The 21,371-nt window shown below is 37.8% G+C and overlaps 1 protein-coding gene and 1 long non-coding RNA gene across 10 annotated transcripts in view; one reads left to right on the top strand and one right to left on the bottom strand.

The window, feature by feature from the left end:
• The window catches only part of PCNX4 (pecanex 4), a 44,928-nt gene extending 30,407 nt beyond the window's left edge, over nucleotides 1–14,521 (bottom strand). The window contains exons 1-2 of one of the 3 annotated variants that reach the window (XM_045451141.1): nucleotides 14,066–14,521; nucleotides 368–1,112 (exon numbers count right to left, since the gene is read on the bottom strand). In XM_045451141.1, the coding sequence (XP_045307097.1) occupies nucleotides 368–1,065 (698 nt within the window). In that variant the 5' untranslated portion in view covers nucleotides 1,066–1,112; nucleotides 14,066–14,521. Of the gene's footprint in view, nucleotides 1–367; nucleotides 1,113–3,387; nucleotides 3,899–14,065 lie in introns of those variants that run through there. The other 2 variants (XM_045451142.1, XM_045451143.1) reach the window with 2 other exon arrangements.
• A 107-nt stretch (nucleotides 14,522–14,628) lies between these two features.
• LOC123583932 overlaps nucleotides 14,629–21,371 on the top strand; it is a 100,363-nt gene continuing 93,620 nt past the window's right edge. For 3 of the 7 annotated variants that reach the window (XR_006705057.1, XR_006705060.1, XR_006705061.1), the window contains exons 1-2: nucleotides 14,635–14,777; nucleotides 16,892–16,941. This is a non-coding gene — a long non-coding RNA (uncharacterized LOC123583932). Of the gene's footprint in view, nucleotides 14,957–16,891; nucleotides 16,942–21,371 lie in introns of all 7 variants that reach the window. The other 4 variants (XR_006705059.1, XR_006705062.1, XR_006705056.1 and 1 more) reach the window with 4 other exon arrangements.

Here is a 21,371-nt window from a genome sequence, read left to right as displayed (position 1 = left end):
TATGGTATAAATTTTAAATTCTTCATTATACCCTCATAGGAAAATTCCATCTCCCTTTTCACAGGTCTCAGCCAGGCTATCTTATAGCACATAGCTCCTTATTTAAAGTGAAACACAGAATTGAAATTTTGCTGATTTCTCTTACCAAAGAGTTTTCTTTTAACTCCTCAATAAGGTTTAATTACTACGCTAGTATGAATGTTTAACAGAGATTACTCCGAAGAGATTAATCATCAGAACAACTATCACCCAATGGTTTGGTCTTGATGACTTTCATAGATTCAGTTTTTTAATACTAAGGAGAGCTCATACTGTGTATGTATGCTTAAAAACAAAGCAAGTGACAAAGTATTGGGTAGCTTATTACCTGTGTGCAAGATCTACAGAAACAAAGAAAAAAATATAAAGAGGTCTCATAAGAGGAGTGATTTCATAAGTATCCTGGGTTTGGAAAGTCGCAGTCTCTGCAGCTGTGTTTACAATTAATGAATATTCTCCTATACATAATGTCATCCATCCGAAGACAAATTGCAGAACAGCGCCTCCTGCACTGCCATACAGCAGGGACATTCTATTTGGAAGCAGATACCATGTTCCAAGACCACACACTAACCCAGCAAGAAAAGAGTGAAAAACTGTATTGGCTATATATTTCTTGCCAGGAATGAGAAATTTGATAGTCTCAGCACCAGCACAACTTGTAAATTCATGTTCATCTTCCTCTGCTAAGATATCTGTGGTTAGCATTCTTTCTATGGTCACCGATTTGTTCCTGGCATATAAACTTGTGAACTGGATGATAAATGCAGTGAAAAGCATCAGTCCACCTGAAAGTGCTGCTGTGTAATAGTCTTCCAAAATCCCTAATTGATACAAAAGTGTCCCTAATCCACCCCAAACCCATGGCATCAGGAAAAGGATAATTTGATTAACATATATATAAGGAGGGGCACAATAGCCTAGTTTGAATCGAGGGCCTCCAAGAACGGTCTGTGGAAAGCGCTTCAGAAAGAAGTCCTGTTTGTAATCATTCAGCAGAGGCACATCTGGACTCATCCTTCTCATTCAGGATTATTCTGAAAGTTACATCCTCTTCTGTAACACAGCAGTCTCTAAGAAAAAGAAAAAAGTCACTACTTGAAAATGTCATACTTAAAAGATGGGGGGGAACTCCACATTTCTATTTTATCTCCTTAATTCCTTCAAGGGCAGGATTTATAATTTCACCCGCTAGCTCCTCCCCATTGCCTGACATACATGCAGCACTAAACAAACAGTTGAAAAGTTGTTTTTTATTTGGGAAAAAAAGGATATTCATTATAATTTATCTAGAACTTATTATTTGGGATTAGATCTTAAATTAATGGAAATCAGATCTAATTAAACTAGATCTTAAAATTGACATTTTTAGATTTTGAAGGCAAAGAAACGTTCAAAAAGCCAGTGCTTTCAACTCAAATCTGCCAGTGGTTTAATCATTTTCCTAAGAGTTTTCAATGTTTGGTTTTAAACTTTTCCTCTATTATAAGGGTCAGCTAAATTTTTCTCTAAGGGCAGAAGAGTAAATATTTTGGGCTTAGTGGACCATATAATTTCTGTTACTATGACTCAATTCTGCTACATGACTCAATTCTGCTGTTGTAGCAGAAAGCAGCCATAGACAATGCATACATAAATGGATATGAGTGGTTGTGCTCTGATAAAGTGTTATGGTATTTTTACCCATACCTGTGGGCCACATTCAGTCTGTGGGCCATAGTTGGCCAAACTCTGCTCTATAATATGAACATATTCTCTTTGATTCCTTTGTATTGAAATGAAAATAGAAATGGAATATGGAAACAAATACTGTTAGTCATATCATCTAGCAATTATAATAAATTTAGGATTTTCTGATAATTTAAAGAGTCAAATCCTGCTAAAATAGTAGCATTTGGGGGTGCCTGGGTGGCTCAGTTAAGCCCTGGACTTCAGCTCGGGTCATGATCTCACAGTTCTGGGGTTCAAGCCCCACATTGGGCTCTGTGCTGACAGCTCAGAGCCTGCAGCCTGCTTGAGATTCTGTGTCTCCCTCTCTCTCTGCCCCTCCCTTGCTCGCATGCTCTCTCCCCGTCTTAAAAATAAACATTAAAAAAATTTTTTTAAATAAATAAAAATAAAATAGTTACATTTCAATAAAATCCATTGACAGGTCAATATGCAGTAGAAAGAACAATAAACTGGAAATTAAAAGACTCTAGGTGTCAGAGTAAATGCTTATTATTAGCTATGTTACCATAAGCAAACCACTTTCTGATTCAATTTTTAGTTTCTTTCTGTTATCAGTTTCCAAAATCTACCAAAACTAGGAAAACATGAAACAATAATAGGGCCTATATGTGTTTTAATCTAGATTATTTCCATTTAAGGGCCAGAAAAATCGAAGTACCAAATAACGTGGATTCTCCACCTTCAACTTTTCCTTTTCCTGGGATATACTCAGTAGCTTATTCTGAAAAACAGTTGCCTGACACAAGATAGCTAGCAAAGTACTACCTCAGGGATCATATGTTGGGTTGGAAAAGAAAAATTATGTTTAAAGCTGTCTTCATAAAGAAAGAGACATAGACCAATGAAATAGAATAGAGAGCCCAGAAATAAATCCTCACATATATGGCCAAATACGTGACAAAGGTAATAGGGAAAGGATGGTCTTTGCAATAAATGGTGTGAGGAAAACTGAGTATTGACATGCAAAAGAATGAAATTAGGCCTTTAACACTATATACAAAAATTAACTCAAAAAGGACGTTAAGTGTAAAACCTAAAACAATAGAATGCTGAGAAGAAAACATAGGATAAAAGCTTCCAATACTGGCTTTGGCAATGACTTCTTGGATATGACACCAAAGGTACAGGTTACAAAAGGAAACCAGACAAATTAGATTTCATGAAAATTTAAATATTGTGTACACCAAAGACACTATCAACATAGAAAAGAGGCAACCGACGGAATGGGAGAAAATATTTACATATCATATATCTGTCTGATTAGGGATTACAATCCATAATATATAGAGAACTCCTAAAACTCAACAACAAAATAAACCAACTCAAAAACTGGCAAAGGGCTTGAATAGACATTTCTCCAAAGAAGATATACAAATAGCAATAAACACACGAAAAGATACTCAACACCACTAATCATTAGACAAACGCAAAGCAAAACTATAACAAGGTACCACCTCACACCCATTAGGATGGCTACTATAAGAAAAACAGAAAACAGCAAGTGTTGGTGAGGATGTGGAAAACTGGAACCCTTGTGCACTTGGTGGGAATATCAAATGAGACAACTGTTGGGGAAAACAGTATGGTGGTTCCTCAAAAAATTAAAAATTGGATTACCATTTGATCCAGGAATTCGACTTCTGGATATATACTCCAAACAATTGAAAGCAGGTTCTCAAAGAGATTTTTGTAACTCATGTTCACGGCAGCATTATTCACAATAACTAAAACACAGAAGTAAACCCAAGTGTCCATCAAAGGATGAAAAGATAAACAAAATATTACTCAACCTTAAAAAGGAAAAAAATCCTGCAGTATGCTACAACATGGATGAACATTAAGGACAGTATGCTAAGTAAAAAAGCTAGTCACAATAAGACAAATACTGCAGAATGTCACTAAGGCAAGGTACTTAGAGTTGTCAAAATGATAGAAAGTAGAATGGTGGTTGCCATGGGCTGAGGGAAGAGAATGGCAGTCACTGTTGAATGGATATAAAGTTTTACAAGATAAAAAGAGTCAGAGACGAATGATGGTGATGACTGCACAACAATGTGAATGCATTTAATACCACTGAACCATACACTTAAAAATGGTTAAGACAGTAAATGTTGTATGTATTTTACTACATACACACAAATTTAAAGCCGTCTTAAAACAGCCTTTCTTCTTTTTCTCCTTCTTTCTTCTTCTGTTCTTTCTTCAGTTTAAAACAGTCTTTCTGAAAGTCAGTCCTACCCAACCAATACCAGCCCTAGAGACAGTTTTCAGGCATCATGAAAGATTTGGAGGTCGCCATTAAGAATGACTACTTTAGAACACCTCTTGTTATGCTGTTAGGAAGTTCTTTACTGTAAACACCATATTTAGTCTTCTAGTCATTGGACTTAGTTCTGCACAGAACAAGTCATAGCTTTTACTTACATGACAGCCGTGCAAATACTCACAAAATAACATAACCGTAGGGCCAAATGGAACCTTAGTCATTGATGGTTCAATCTTAAGGAATGAAAAGACTGCTTCCCTCCCCTCTGAATAAGCTTATCTCCTGTCTTGATGTCAGGCTCAGTGTACTTTATTCTGGTATGTTGTTCCGTACAAGCCTAAGGTAAAGGGCATATTCTTGTGAGCAGATGTAAATATTCTGATTTCAATTATCCACAGAAGATGCCATCAGAAAGGAAAATGAACTTGGATGTCTGGCCTGGGATTTTTCAAGAGACTGGAAGTGCCTGAAATTTTCCCAGGGAGTTAGGTAAAAGCTGGTCCCTCCTGCTCCACTGAGGCAAATCAGAAACAAGGTGAAACGGCTCGCTGGGCCAGAAAGCCAGAAACTGAAGACACCTTACAATCAGATTATCTGGCTTCATGTTACTATCCATATTCATTTACCTTTTAGTACTTCTGAATCTTTGGTAGAGTTTAGTTTAAATGTTCTTTCCCATTCGATGGAATATTCTGTGATTATATTCCGAACAGTGAAATACTCTGAAGATCTGTTGTTGATATGGAAACAGAAAGATGCCATGACATGTTGAAAAGTAAAATAAACACATTGATGATCCCATTTGCATTTTTAAAAAAAAGAGTATATATACCTGTGTGTATACACGATTGTATATAGTTTGTATAGGTGTAAAAAGTTCCAGACAGCATACATACTACAATGTGATTGTGTGTCTGTGTATTTTACATAGACCATTTTGATACCTCTTCAAATTATCAAATAACCTCTAGAACTCTCGGCCCCTTGCCCTGCAAACACATCCCACCCTTTTCTCTCTGGTGTCTCTGCTCATGTTCTCTCCATCCTAGGATGCCCTGTCTTCCCTTCCCTAATTAGTAATTTTGGTCAACTTTAGACATTCAGTCTAATCCTTTCTGCAAATTCCCCAGAACGCCTAGGTCAAACTGTGCCTCTCTTTTCTCTGTATAACAAATATTGCTTGTCCATACTTTTCATCTTGTAACATGTATCAATATAGGGCACTTCTTGTATTATTCACCTCTTTACCTGTTATTTTTTCATTTGTATTTATTTTCTCTACTAACTAGTTATTTGTGGGCTGGGGCCAAATCTTGAGACACTTCCGATTCTCTGTAATATTTAGTAAAATATCTTGGCATGGAGAGGCATGTAATACATTAATGGTATATATAAGATGATTAAAATTAAAAGACAACACTAAATACTGCTGTTTAAAAGGGAAGTTGGGAGTGTTTACTGTTCGTTTTTTTTTCAAAACCCTCTTCCTGCATATCCTGCCCCACTAACAGTAAACTTGCAAACTCTTTATTCTATTTTTAAATGTTTAGAAAATAATTTATTGATAATATGGAATAAATAATGTCACTTATTGATAGTATTATTGGGTCAGAGAAGATTTTGCCTAGAGCAGTATATTCCAAAGCAGTATGTTCCTACAGGAACAGGATGAGCCTGAGGGAGAGCCTGAGTTTCAGGGACAGAGAAGGAAATGGCTGTAGAATTTTAATGTGACAGAAATCCAATTGTAATTTGCTCCCTATCTTATGCAACATTTTAACTTTCTTCTTTGTCAGGAAGGAGGAGCTAGTTCATACTAGGAGGGAAAAGCAGAGATAAAACAGCAGGTAACAGAGTCAAAATAAGGCAAGATCAACCACAAAAGAAGTGAGAGCACATTATGAAGTATTAAGAGAATGTTCACACTTGAGTCTCCTCAAGACAGATTTGAATTATTTTCATGTGATATTAAAAGAAAGGCTGAAGGATACAGAATTATTTGCTCTACACAATGTTTCTTAAAAGGGAGTCCATGGTCAAAGAAGCTTGATAAATAAAACACTAGGACATCATCTTGAAGAGTCACAGTGGATATCAGCAAACTAAAGACTTAGAGACATCTTTGAAGTTAAAAAAACAAAACAAAACAAAACACGACTGCAAACCTGCTTAAAATGTATCATTTGAATTTTCCAAACTCACTCGAACAGGAAACCTAACATTCCCACCATATCTAGCAACAGATCATGTGTGTAGTGTTCTCTGTAAATTGCTTGAGAAATACTGGCCTCAGCTTCAATTATGATCTTAAAGATTTAGCTAAGCCAAGGAGAATTAAAAAATATATCTATCTTGGGGCGCCTGGGTGGCTCAGTCGGTTGAGCATCCGACTTCGGCTCAGGTCATGATCTCACACTCACTTCAAGCCCCGCATCGGGCTCTGTGCTGACAGCTCAGAGCCTGGAGCCTGCTTCAGATTCTGTCTCCCTCTCTCTCTGCCCCTCCCCTGCTCATGCTCTCTTTCTCTCAAAAATAAATAAACATTTAAAAAATATATATATCAATCAGGGGGCACCTGAGTGGCTCAGTCAGTTAAGCATCAGACTCTTGATCTCTGCTCAGGCTGTGATCTTGCGGGTTTGTGGGTTTGTGACCTGCACTAGGTTCTGTGCCTACAGTGCAGCACGGAGCTTGCTTGCTTGGGATTCTGTCTCTCCCTCTCTCAAAATAAATAAACTTAAAAAAGGAAAGATATACCAACTGAGGAATGTCATGAATAATGCTACACAAGGAAAAAGATTATGAGGGAAATTTGTCAAGTAGCAAGTATATCAGATTGCTGAAAAGCTTTCTTCTAGTATGGATATTTTTTTCTAATATCTTAAAGATAAAAGAGGATTGTACGGGGGTGCCCCGGGTGGCTTAGGTGGTTGAGTGCCCAACTTTGGTTCAGGTCATGATCTCATGGTTCATGAGTTTGAGCTCCATACCAGGCTCGCTGCTGTAAGTGCAGAGCCTGCTTTGGATCCTCTTAAGATTTTCTCTCTCCTTCTCTCTCTTCCTCTCCCACTCACACACTCTCTCTCAAAGATAAATAAAACACTAAATATATATAAATGTATATTTATATATATATGAAGAATTGTATGACAGAAACTGGAAATTCATTAAAGCAAAAAAAAAATAAATAAACTGATACTGTGAGATATTTAATTTAATTACAGATCCTGGAAAATTTTTTAAATATTTTCTTTATATAGAGCAACACTTACCATTTATACCAAGAAATCTCTGATTTTTAGAGAGAAAGAGAGAGAGAACACGCACACGAGCAAGTGGGTGAGGGGCAGAAAGAGAGGAAGAAAGAGAATCTTAAAGCAGTCTCCACGCAAGGCAAGGAGCCCTATATGGGGCTTGATCCCATGACCCTGGGATCATGACCTAAGCCAAAATCGAGTGGCATGCTCAACTGACCAAGCTACCGAGTACCCCCAGAGAGATCTTCTAAATTCTAATCTGGATTACTAAAATGGAAAATAAATTCAGACTAATTAAAACTTACTTCCTGAATGGGAATTTGGCATACATTCTCAGAGACAATTTCTAAACAGACTGATGCATTTGTATGGCTGTAGCCTCCAACATGTTAAAATGAAAAATGGCTCAAGGCTTAGGAGGAAAAATGCTGTGAAAATAAAGATTAAGGGATAAAGATGGCATCACAACATTGATTTTGGCCATATGCTGTTTTCATATGCTACTCTGAAAGTGGGCCAACAAAATAGCCATAGAAACGCTGCTTTATTTGGAATTTGAGCATTATCTAGAAGGGTGAGAAACAGATCAATCTGGCAATGTACTAGGAGGGAATTCTTATTTTTCAACTTCAATGCAGGAATCAGGCAAGATACCAACCTGAAAAAAATCCCTTAAAGAAAATAATAAAATAATAATAATAAACAAAAAGTGGCAGTTTGCAGGGGATTACAATAAATTTAAAGTTTTCTTAGTCAACTGTCTAATTTTTGTTTAGTAAAGGCTACTTGTTTTTAATCTACCATTATTTTTATTGATTGGTTAATTTCATTCATTGAATCCACACTTTTTTTTCTGTTCTATTGGATTTAGATTTTTTTATGGTAAGAACACTTACCATGAGATCTACCCTCTTGAGAAATTTTTAAGTGTATAATACAGTATTGTTAAGTAGCAATACAATGTTGTACAGAAGATCTCTAAAACTTACTCATCTCACACAACTAAATCTTTATATAGCAAGTCTTCCTCCTGTTTCTTCCTCCCTTAAGTCCCTGGCAACCTTCATTGTACTGTTTCTAGGAGTCTGACAATTACAGATACCTCATTTAAGTAGAATCATGCAGTATTTGTCCTTCTCTGACTAGCTTATTTCACTTACCATAATATCTTCAAGGCTTATCCATGTGATAACATGTGGCAGGATTTCCTTCCCTTTTTAGGGCTAAATAATATCCCATTGTGTGTATATACCACATTTTATCCATTCATCTGTTGATGGACAATGGGTTGCTTCTGTTTTTTTGGCTATGGTAAACAATGCTACAATGGACATGGGAGGGCAAATATCTCTTTGAGATTCTGATTCCAGTATGTTCAGATATATACCCATAAGTGGGATTGCTGGATCATATGGCAGTTCTATTTTTAATTTTTTGAGGATCTTCCACATTGTTCTCCATAGCAGATGCACCATTTTGCATCCTACCAACAGTGTACAAGGGTTCCGATTTTTCCACATCCTTGCCAACGCTTGCAGTTTTTCTTTCGTTTTATTTTATAATAGCCATCCTAACAGGTATGAGGTAACACTGAATCCACACACATATATTGAGTATGTCTGCCCTGTGTGTCAACTATATTTTTGTTATACTTTCAGGAAACTTACTATCTCCTAGTATATTTGTCAAATTTTATTAAATCTTTGCTCTCATATGTTCAATTTCTAAGAGTATGTCTTTAATGCCTGGATGTTCCTTTTTATAGAATCTTATTATTTCATTAATATGGTCTATCTTTCTGGGAATATTCACTATACATGTGTGTGTACATGTAGATAAACATCTAATTCCTTTGTAAATTGCCTCTTTTTAAGTGTTCACTTCTTGGGGCATCTGGGTGGCTCAGTCAGTTAAGCATTCAACTTTGGCTCAGGTCACGTTCTTATAGTTTGTGAGTTTGAGCCCCACATCAGGCTGTGTGTGCAGGCACGGAGCCTATTTCAGATTCTGCGTCTCCCTCTCTCTCCCTCCCCCTCCCCCACTCAGGCTCTGTCTCTTTTAAAAATGAATGTTAAAAAAAAAAGGGTTCACTTCTCTTATTAATTTCAAAGAACTTTTTATATATGAAGGATATTAGCTCTGACATACATTATAATCTTTTTTCTCTCCCTATGTTAACTTGTACTTGAAGCACTGTCAGAAGATGCTGGTGAGGATTAAAGAATTCATTTTGATAGTTGTTAATATAAACAAATGTGTTATCCTTCCTTTTATAGAGAAACAGTTAAACGAAATTTAGTATTTTGATACATTTAAACTTCTGAATACCTACAATGTACTAGGTAATGGTAATAAGGCTACTGTCTGATCCAAAGAAGATTATAATCCAGTAGGGTAGAGATCATTTGCCTGTCAAATAATTGTTACTGGTAAAAGTAACTCTGGAATTATTTTAACTTTCATTATGAAGAGAATAAGAAATCAACAAAGTTAGTTTACAAATAACATAGAATTATTAAAAATAAACTTTTCAAGAAAAAGTAATTGCTGCTTGTTTAAAAAATGCCTACACAAACTTTGTCAGTAATAAATAGAATGCCTCATCCATGTTCCTCAAAAGTATTTTAAAACATTTGAAAGGAGGGGCACCTTGATGAAAAAATTTGAAAGAAGGGGTGTCTTGGTAGAGCAGTCTGTTGAATGTCCAACTCTTGATTTCAGCTGGGGTTGTAATCTCACAGTTCATGGGATCGAGCCCTGCATCAGCCTCCGTGCTGACAGCATGGAGCCTGTTTGGGATTCTCTCCTTTTCTCTCTGCCCCTACACTGCTCACACACTCTCACTCTCACACACACACTCACTCTCTCTCTCTCAAATAGAGACCTAAAAAACAAAATGAAAGGAAGTATACTGAAGTTCTACTTTTCTAAGCATCACCACCTTTATTAATATGGGAAATAAAAAACTTCATGCATGTCTAGAAAAGAAACAACATGGCCTACATCTTGAGTACTCAAAAAGCATGCTATGATTAAGTAATTCTCATTTGCTCTGGATCAAATGACCTGTTACTATCAGAGCAGTTTTTTTTTTTTGAAAGTTTTATTTATTTTTTATTTGTAATTCTGAAAATACATTACGAACGTTAACTAAACGCATACCATGGACAAACAGCTAAATTCCTGAAGAGCCTTTTGAAAGGCATTTGGTGCTAAAACATGAAAAACACATTTCATGTTATAGTTTATCACTTACTATAGTAAGTAGTTTCTTCTCGCCACCAATAAAAGGAAAATCTACTCAAGCACCTAAAAAGAGTCTTGGGGCACCCGGGTGACTCAGTCAGTTAAGCCTCATGACTTTTGATTTCAGTTCAGGTCATGATCTCAAGGTTTCTGGGTTTGAGCCCTGCATCAGGCTTTGCGCTGACAGCATGGAGCCTGCTTAGGATTCTGTCTCTCCCTCTCTCTCTGCCCTTCCCCAGGTCATGCACACTCTCTCTTCCTCTCAAAAATAAATAAACATTAAAAAAAAAAAACAAAACACGAGTCTTAAAATGAAAGAACAAGCACAAACACATCTCTCTGATCAACAAAATGGTATTTATTCAAATTCAAGATTTGGGGAGGATCTTTGAATCTAAGAGTTTTCTGTAAATTCATAGGAATTGGTCTGTAAAGAAAACAATGGATGGAAAGGGTAACTAGATAGATCAAAGGATCATCCTTCCCAAATGTATAACACTAGAATATGAATGGTTAGCATTCCATACTCTTGGAAAACTAAAATGGTAGAAAATAGCCAAGGTCACATCAGTGCATCACAAATGTGCCAGGCCAGCTGACACTTCTGCTTCTATCCCAATCCACCTCTCCCATACTGCACACATCTTACCAATCACAAATGCAAAGTGATTAACAAGTTTTTCTTTCAAAATCAAGTATCAGGTGAATGAAGTCTAACATTCACAGGGATTACCAGAAATAAATCAACTTATTTTACAGAAAAGAAAACTGAGAACCAGTGATACGAAGTGACTTAATCCACACACAATGTCAGTTGGCGCCTGACCGAGTTTTTCGATCATACCAAGCCATTGTCAAATGAAAGGCAATTTTAGAGGTTAGAGAAATAGAAGGATAATTTGGGAGAAAGAGTTTTCAGGGAAAAGTGGACCTGACAGGAATCTCCAAAATGTCAAAATAGGAAACTTCTGTTAGCCAAGCCAGCCTGAGGATACTGGCATGTAGGACTCCTTGATAAGAGATAAACACAAGTGGGAAAGTGTCTAGAAGAAAAGATTCTCACCATCAAGAAAATGAACAACCCCCAGAATGGGAAAACATTTTTGCAAATCATATATATGATAAGGGACTAACACCTAGAATATATAAAGAACCCTTACAACTCAATGGTGACAAAAACAAAGAAATCAATTTAAGGAATTTCAATAGACATATATATACTAATATATATACTCATATATACTAATAGCCAACAAGTACACAAGTTTCCACATCACTACTCATTCATTAGAGAAATGCAAAGCAAAACCACAACAAGGTATCACTTCAAATCCACTTGACTGGTTACCAAAAAGACAGAAAACAAGTATTGGTGAGGTGGGGGCGGGGAGGGGGGAACGGAATCTGCAAGTAGTTTTGTAAAATGGTGCAGTGGCTTTGAAAAACAGTCTGGCAGTTTCTAAAAAGGCTAAACAGAGAGTTACCATATGACCTAGCAATTCCATTCCTAGGTATTTACCTAAAAGAAATGAGAGCATAAGTGTACACAAAAATTTGTACATGAACATTCATAGCAGAAATATGAATTTTCCAAAAAGTAGAAACAACCTTAAGGTCCATTAGCAGATTAAATAAAATGTGGCACATCCATACAATGGAATATTTTTAGGCTATAAACAAGAATGAAGTACTGATACAGGCTACAACACGGATGAACCTTGAAAACATAATGCTAAATGTAAGAAGACAATCACAAAAGGCCACATATTGTATGCTTCCATTTATATGAAATGTCCAGAACATGAAAATCTATAAAGACAGAAAATAGGTTAATGTTTGCCTAGGGCTGGTGGGGATGGTGACAAGTGGGATAGGGAATAAGGGAATAATTCCTGAAGAGTACAGGGCTTTTTTTTTTTTTTTTTTTTTTTTAAGCAGGTTCCATGCCCAGCAGGGAGTCCAACGTGAGGCTTGAACCCATGACCCTAAGATCAACACCTGAGCTCAGAATCAAGCGTCAGATGCTCAACTGACTGAGCCATCCAGGTGTCCCCCTTTTCTTTAATTTTTCATTTGTTTTTACTTTTTAAGGGCCTTCTTTAGCGGTGATGAAAATGTTCTAAAATTGACCGCAGTAATACTTGCATAATTCAATGAATATACTAAAAACCATTGAATTGTACACTCTTTAAAAATCTTTAATATTTTTGGGGCGCCTGGGTGGCTCAGTCGGTTAAGTGTCCGACATCAGCTCAGGTCATGATCTCGCAGTCCGTGAGTTCGAGCCCCGCCTCGGGCTCTGGGCTGATGGCTCAGAGCCTGGAGCCTGCTTCCAATTCTGTGTCTCCTTCTCTCTCTGCCCCTCCCCCGTTCATGCTCTGTCTCTGTCTCAAAAATAAATAAAAACGTTAAAAAAAAATCTTTAATATTTTTAAAACTTTTTAAAAATTTAAATTCCAGTTAGTGAACATACAGTGTAGTATTCGTTTTTACAAAAGAAAAAGAAACAGAAAAGTTCCCCGACCAGGTACTGTCCATTAATAACTAGTAGGAAATTTAGGAGTAGCTGACAGGTGCCCCGGTTAAATTACTAAAATGGCATTGTCTGGTCATAGAGTCAGGCTCTGGATGCTATGATAAAAGTTTGGAGATTTGGCATGGGTGGCAGTGGACACCAAATGATACAAAGGATGGTCTGTGCCCTAATTATATGAATGATTTGGGACACCTGGGTGGCTCAGTCAATTAAGCCTCTGAATCTTGGTTTCAGCTCAGGTTATGATCTCAAGGTTTTAGGAGTTGGAGCCCAGCATACACTGGCAGCCAAGAGCCTGCGTGGGATTCTCTCTCTGCTCCTCCCCCACCCGCACTCACTCTCTCTCTCTCTCTCTCTCGCTCTCAAAATAAACAAACTTTAAAAAATGGTTTAACAAAACGAAAAAGAACGTACCTAATGTCAGATAGCTGAATACAAGAGAAATGATTGGTAAAGAGCAAATAATCAATTCACAGGTCTGATAGATAACCTCTGTTGTAGATTTCGTTGAAGTAAACACTGGTCCTTGACAGAGTTTTGAAAAAAGACAGATTAGGGGTGAAAGAGTTATTCATGTTCAGGGGGACGTAAGTTGACCAGGCCGGGGCAAAAGTGGTCTAGCTGGACATAAGGAAAGAGTACAGGACTATCTAAGGGATGCAGTTTGTAAACTGTATTGGTGAAACAAGGACATCACTCAATCAAAACCCAAAGGACCGTTTTCCATCTGACCAGTGTCTCTTAGAGACAAAACGCTGTAACTCAACAAGCTAAAGCAGTTTTCTGAAAAAACTTAAAGTCACATTGGATTGATTCCTCTAGGCACGGAGTTCATCTTCCGTCTAGAAAGTGCAATAATAGCATTTGAAGGTTTTATAGCGAAGAACAAGAAATGTGCGGCAACTGAAACTGCAAGAATGTGACTCTGCATAGTCCTGGAAATTAAGGTGACCAAGAAATCCCCAGGTGGATGTCGGGGTTCGAACGTACCTCGAGTCACCCGAGGGCAGAGGCGGTGCGAAGGCATCCCGGGGACTGCATTTTTGCAGGTAAACCCGGGTTGGGCGATCCCGCCCAGAGGCTGCCGGCGACCCGAACGCGAAGGCATAGAAGCTGTAGCGGCCAGGCAACCAGCTCCCCGAGGTCACGCCTGAGCCAGCTCCGCGTTTCCATGGCTAACGTCAACTCCAGCGGGTGCCACCGCCACTGCCGCGGAACCGAGATCGCGCTCGGGGGCGGTTCGGGCCCCCAGCTCGCCCCGCCCCCGGCTGGTGCTCGCTTCGGGGCGCTTACCCCACCGCCGGCCGAGCGAGGCGGAGCTGGGGAAGAGGGGTGCTTTGTTCACTCCAGGCCTGGGCCCACGCTCCCCTCACCCGGGGCCGTGGGAGACACCGGGACTCTGGCCTCGCCTAGCGCCCACAAGCATCCACAAAGGCACAGGGGCGGGGGTCTCCGGTCCAGCCCTGAACTTTCACCCGGGCCGCGCCCCTACGCAAAAGCGCCGTTTCCCTGGTGACGTGACGTGCCCGAGGGAGGGAGTAATGCTTTCTGGCCGATTGACGTGCGGCAGCCATTTCGCGAGCGTTGGTTTACCGGTGGTCTGACCGCCGATTCTGGAGTGTAGGGTGACTCCACCGCTCGGTGTTTTGCACTTGTATTAACCACATCCGCACTTTGGCCATCGCCACTTGGCACACGGACGGTAATAAATGTTTTTAGTGATACTTCATACGCCCTCTTCAGCTTGGAAGATTTGGAACTGGCTGTACGTCCTAGCTATTGCCCTTTTATTGCATACTTTTTCTCCCCGAGTGGATTTGTGGCTGCATTTTTAAATGCGAGGAACCAAAATGCCCATCATTGAATCATGCTACGAGGAAGGTATCTGTTAATAAAATGGGGCAAAGTCCCCTATCCTAATTGCGGGCGGGGGGAGGGGGGGGTTGTGGAAAGCCCGGGCCCACTGTTACTACTTAGTGGCAATGTAAGATACGGGAATCTTTGGAAGGTAGCCACAAACTCCTAGTTTTGCCGGTTTAAAGTTACATGCCCCGCGCCCACCGCCTCCATTTTCCAAGAAGTTCGATTTCTTACTCATGTTCTGGACACCTTCTGGATTGCTTGTTGGAAGTCTACAAGGTGGCCCCTTAGAGCATTACATTGGAAATTGGTCTCAAATGATTTAGAGGCTCTTTAAGGGAACGCCGAAGCCAATTTGTCAGTATTAAGGTACTTCTGTTTCCTGTGTGATTGACACTAGCAATTCTGCATACTCGGGACTTCTAAGTGCTCAAGGACTGTCTTGTTTGGATCTCTTTACCTCGAAACTATAAATGCGGCCTTTTTTTTGGTTTGTTTTCTGGTTTCACTGGAAATGGTGGCTTAGTTCTCAAGCATCTAGGTTTTCAAGCTGTAAGGAAATTTTTGTGTGTGTTAATATGAAAAGAAAACCAAGGATTACTCTATTCAGAGGGAAAGTGTAGTTTATTGTAGTTTATTGTGGGAAGAAAACCCTGTGCAGTTTCAATAACGTACATATACTTGACACAGTTAGCAGGTAGAACCTTTCATAGTTCAGTGTGAGGGGGAGAGGTACTCTTGGCCCATCGCTAATGTTTCCCTCACTTTCAGGGAAGACATACTAGCCGTAGTCATCATGGGTCAGGATACCACCTGACATCTGCAGTTGCTAGAAGTCGGCGTAGTGTGATTAGCGGTACAGGCTCAGGAATTAGGAAGTCCCAAATTGTTGGAATCTTGACATCGCAGCTCCCTACTTGCGTGATCTACGGGTTACCTAATCTTCCTGGTGCTCAGTTTTCAAATCGTGTAAAATAAGAGAAAATTTATCGCACAGGGAGTTGTGTAGATTGGATTAAATAACCAAATCGCTCAGTTAGGCACAGTTTTAAGTGCTTAGTGAGAGCGAGCTGTTGTCTTTATGAGGAGAGGCTGCATTTTTGCCACCTTCAATTACATAGAATTCGATCAGAATATTTTTGTTGTTGTGATACCTGCTGTAGATATTTGGTTGTTAATTTTTTCTTTTTTCCACTGTGTTGGTTACTTTGCCCTTAGAATAAAATTGGTAAAGCTTATGGTACAAGGCCTTTGGTTACTAGTGTATAAAAAGTAGTCGTTCAACATTTACTGAAGTAGTGGATGTTGTTTGCCAGGAATCACACCAATTGCTGCAGATACAAAGTCAAATAACACATGGATTCTATCCTCAAGGAATTTACTAAAATATAATGAGAGACTAACAGGGACATCAGTAATACTGAGTGTGTGATAAACAAATAGGCACTGGGGCCATAAAATAAGTACAAGTTAGCTGGATAAAGATCTGGGAAAGGAGGTATTTCAGGCAGGAGAGCACCATTCATTCAATTAACAAATATTTAGAGCATAAGTCAGGTACCTATGGACCCTATTTAATCTTAACTGTATGAGATAGCTTATTCTCATTTCAAATATAAGGAATCTGAGCTGCAGAAAAGTAAAACAAATGAGATTTAGAATTGAGCGTTTATCCTGTATGTCTTCAAGATCCTTTTTTTGTTTTGTTTAAACAAAAAATCCGTGTTTTTGTTTTGTTTTGTTTTTTCTGTTAACCCTGCTGATTGATATACAAGGAAACATTACCAAAAATCTGGACCTGCTTCTTCAGCCAGAGAAAATGTTTACCCAGTCATTATCACGGCATACCTGTTTTTGTGTAATAGTAATGCTCATTTTCAAGTTACTCCTCTTGCCATAAAGTAAAACAGACAAACCTAAAATCATAAAAGCCTCACTCTGACCCATTGCTCACAGGTCATGGACCAGAGGACTCTGAAAATAATGCAGAGCTGCAGCAACACAGAGTAACATGATTTAAAGTGGAGAAGTGGCTGCAGAGAATTTGAAAGTTGAGCTTCCAGGGCAAGGCAATAGAACAGCTAAGATTTGGTAAAGGATTGGATCAGGGTGGGGATGGTTGGGGGAGTTAAGGAGACCAAAGAAAAAAGATGAGCCTAACCTTCAAGCTGTGTGACCACAAAGTTTGAGGAACCCTAAAGTAAGCATAAGAGGAATAGGTTTGAGGGTGAAAGAAAGATAATCCACCTTGAGGCGTTACGTGTTTTAAGGACTTGGGGGATATTTCCAGTTGCAAATATAGGATTGGACCTTGGGAAACAGGTCAAGACATAGAAATTTAGGAGTATTCTACATAAAGAAAGTTATTTGAGGGGTGCCTGGGTGACTCGGTTGAGCATCTGATTCTTTTTTTTTTTTTTTTTAATTTTTTTTTTTTCAACGTTTATTTATTTTTGGGACAGAGAGAGACAGAGCATGAACGGGGGAGGGGCAGAGAGAGAGGGAGACACAGAATCGGAAACAGGCTCCAGGCTCTGAGCCATCAGCCCAGAGCCTGACGCGGGGCTCGAACTCCTGGACCGTGAGATCGTGACCTGGCTGAAGTCGGACGCTTAACCGACTGCGCCACCCAGGCGCCCCGAGCATCTGATTCTTGATCTCAGCTGGGGTCTTGATCTCAGGGTCCTGAGTTTAAGCCCTGTGTGAGGCTCTGCAATGGGTGTGAAGCATATTAAAAAAAAAAAAAAAAATTATTTGGAATTATGAGATTTGAAAGAGAATGCCAAGGTTTGGGTATTACTGAATGTGAAGAAAACCATCAGGAGAGAAAAAAAAGGGACTATAAAATGAGATCTATTTCTTACATGGCTCATTTCATCTAATTCCTTTATGTCACAAAACATATGCATCTCAATGTGTATGAAGACCATGTGAATGGGCATGTGGTGGGTAGCAATTTTAGTATGTTTACAGGCATATGGGTTGGGTGACGTTGAGTTATGAGGCTATTACAGATAAGGAGTAGGGTATTACGGTAAGTGAAATAAGTCAGAAAGAAAAATACCACATTCTTCCACTTATATGTGAAATCTAAAAAAAAAACAAAAAGCAGAAACAGACTGATAAATACAGAGAACAAATTGATGGTTGCCAGAGTGGATGGGGATAGTGGCATGGATAAAATGGGTGAACGAGAGAGATTCAGGCTTCCATTTATGGAATGAATAAGTGGCAGGGATGAAAAGCACAGCATAGGGAATATAGTCAATGGTATTGTAATAGGGTAGTATGGTGACAGATGGTAGCTGCCCTTGCAGTTGGCATAGTATAACTTTTGAGCTTGTCCAGCCTCTGTGTTGTACACCTGAAACTAATGTAACATTGTATATCAACTATACTTCAATAAAATTAATTAAAGACAAGCAGTGACTAATTGTTAACTTTAAAGTTTAATATTGAAACTTCCTTTACTATAGAAAAAAATTTCATACTAGGTAAACATTCATAATTAGGACCATAAAATAAATAATGTATACTGTAATCATAGCTTTGCCATTAATTGGTTTTAAACTTTGTTGTAAATTACAATATATTCTAAATGATAATTCTGAAAAATGTATATTAATTTCTGATGAGTGTACAGTGGGAAGGATCGAATTTCTCAGATTATGGTTTTAAGAATTTTTAAGGGGGGCCTGGGTGGTTCAGTCGGTTAAATGTCTGACTTTTGATTTTGGCTCAGGTCATGATTTCATAGTCCTGAGATTAAGCCCTGCTTTGGTCTCCATGCTCAGCATGGAGCCTGCTTAAGATTCTCTCCCCACCCCCTCTTGCCCCTCCCCTGCTAGTTTGCTCACTCTTGCTCTCTCAAAAAAAAAAAAAAAAAAAAAGAATTTTTAATTTTTCTTTTTTTTTTTTTTAACGTTTTATTTATTTTTGAGACAGAGAGAGACAGAGCATGAATGGGGGAGGGGCAGAGAGAGAGGGAGACACAGAATCAGAAGCAGGCTCCAGGCTCTGAGCCATCAGCCCAGAGCCCGACGCGGGGCTCGAACTCACGGACCGTGAGATGTGACCTGAGCTGAAGTCGGCCGCTTAACCGACTGAGCCACCCAGACGCCCCATAATTTTTCATATAGTTCTTAAATTTCATTATTATTTCATATCACTAATTTCACAGATTAAAATTTTAATTTCAGGAGTGTTTAAATTAATATTACTTGAGAAAGTTGTCACCACTGGAAACTTCTTTTAGGTATTTGTTTGAAAAGAGCACAGTAGAATTTTTGGTAGACTGAAAATCACTAAATTGGAATATTTAAAAGGCTAGAGTTTCATTTTTTAATTACGTTAAATTTCATAAGAGTTTGTGACTATAGCTATCACTGAAAGATCAAACTCTATGTAAATATCCATATGCGCATTCATTTGACTCTTTACTAAAAATTAAGGGACACATAGATCTCAATTACTTACAATGATTTCCCTTTATATTTTGGTACACATAAATAGGAGCTGACTGTGCAGATTTCATAGTGTTTATTCCCAGTGTCCTACACTAAGATTGGAACATAAATTAACCTATTGACACTGTTATCAAGGATATGTCTCAATACTCATTTCAAAAGCTAAAGCTGAAGTTTTTAGATGTCCTTTTCCTGGCATTTGCCTGCTAACTCATTTATTTGTAAATGTACCAACTGTTTAGGATCATGTGAACATTATCTTCACTTTCCTGTAGAATGAACATATAAGGAAGTGCAATGAACAAGTTGCCTTATAAAATTTTGGTTGAAATTGTAATTGAATGTGTGTGGAGTGGGGTGGAAAGGGAGTTAGTATAATTCGTCTGAAGGTAGAAGAAAGTTTATATGCCTTCTCACAATCTTTCCAGACTCATGATGATATTATTGCTATTGAATGGAAAAGTCCACACTGGTTAGAGTTACTTCCTACAGCTTAAATTGTGATGCCCTCTTTAGGTTAATATATTTAAAAATATGAAAACTAGAGTTTACTCACAGAAATATTTATAGGAAATGAAACCACAGTTTGGAAAAAAAAAAAAACACCATACATACATAAAAAACACATGAACAAAAAAAATAAAAACCTTGTACATAAACTCTAAGTATCAACGACAAAATGTATACATAAAATGTAAATAACAACAACAATAACCAGTTTTGGTGGGATAGTAGATTGGAGATACACTTTGAAATTTTGCTTAGCTCTGCAGTTGCCTTTAACAGAAATTTCATGTCTAGAAATATACTTAACAGTTATCCCACCTTTACAGATTTCTCACCTAAGTATGCAGCAATATTTGTACAAAGAGGTACTTAGAACGTTTGTAATAGCAAAATACAAAACAGTCTTCAATAGGGAACAGGTTAAATAAATCAGGTTAAAAAGGAGGTATATCTACATGTACTGCTATGCAGACATGTCTAACTTAAGTAAAACATTTAAAAATTATAGTTTGTATAATTCAAAAATTATAGTATGATCTTACGTTAAACCTAGATGTATGCATGAGCATGCTTTGTATAAGTGTATTTTTGAAGGCTACCTGAGGAACTATGATAGAAGTTAAGGTTAATTTGGGGTTTGATGAGAAGGGGAACTTTTTATATTACTCTTTTGTGCTGTTAATATATTTTCAACAATACATATTGTTTTTTATAATACTTAAATATAAAATTATGTACAAAATTAAATTGACAGTAAAAAAATATCTCTATACCCCCCCCCCCCCAGAAAAAAACCCACCAAGCTACATATAACAAGAAAAGTGGCATAGTGGGTTTTTGTTTTTATACTAGTTCCTTTATCTAGAAACTAATTGGAATATGTAGTTACTAGTTTCTATGAGTAAGTGGTTACAGTATTGATGCTTTCACAGGGAGAGAAATGTTATATTATTTTTAAATGTTATATTTCAGTTGAAAATTACAATAAGTTATTTGGCATATCGGTAAATTTTGAGCTCTGGTAATCAGAGACTGCTTAGAATCTGGACCACTTCAGTGATATATCTGTAGGAATCCTTTATGTGAGTTTATTTTACAGTAAATTAGAGCCTTTGCTGAATTTATATATACATTATCAAGATTATTAGAATTTCTTTGTAATGTTGCATATAAAATTTTAATTTTTAGTATATGTGTAAAGTATACATGTATTTTTACAGATATGTGTATATGTAAAATACTTGCATCTATACAAAGTGTATGTTATGTATAATATGTAAAATAAAATATATGGGAATCTTATTTTATTGAACTGGCAATAACTAAATGTTAATGGAAGAAATTTTCATATCTGGCTCATCTTTAACAATATAATTTTAAAGTACAGCAGTTTTTAATAAAACTTATGCCAGTAATTAATTTTTTTTTCCAGAGCTGCTTTTTATGCTTTTAGTCTCAATGAA

This window comes from Leopardus geoffroyi, chromosome B3 (genome assembly GCF_018350155.1).
Source record: "Leopardus geoffroyi isolate Oge1 chromosome B3, O.geoffroyi_Oge1_pat1.0, whole genome shotgun sequence".
Taxonomy (NCBI): Eukaryota; Metazoa; Chordata; class Mammalia; order Carnivora; family Felidae; genus Leopardus; species Leopardus geoffroyi.
The sequence above is the reverse complement of the archived record's forward strand: the minus strand, read 5'-3'. Positions and strand labels throughout refer to the sequence as shown.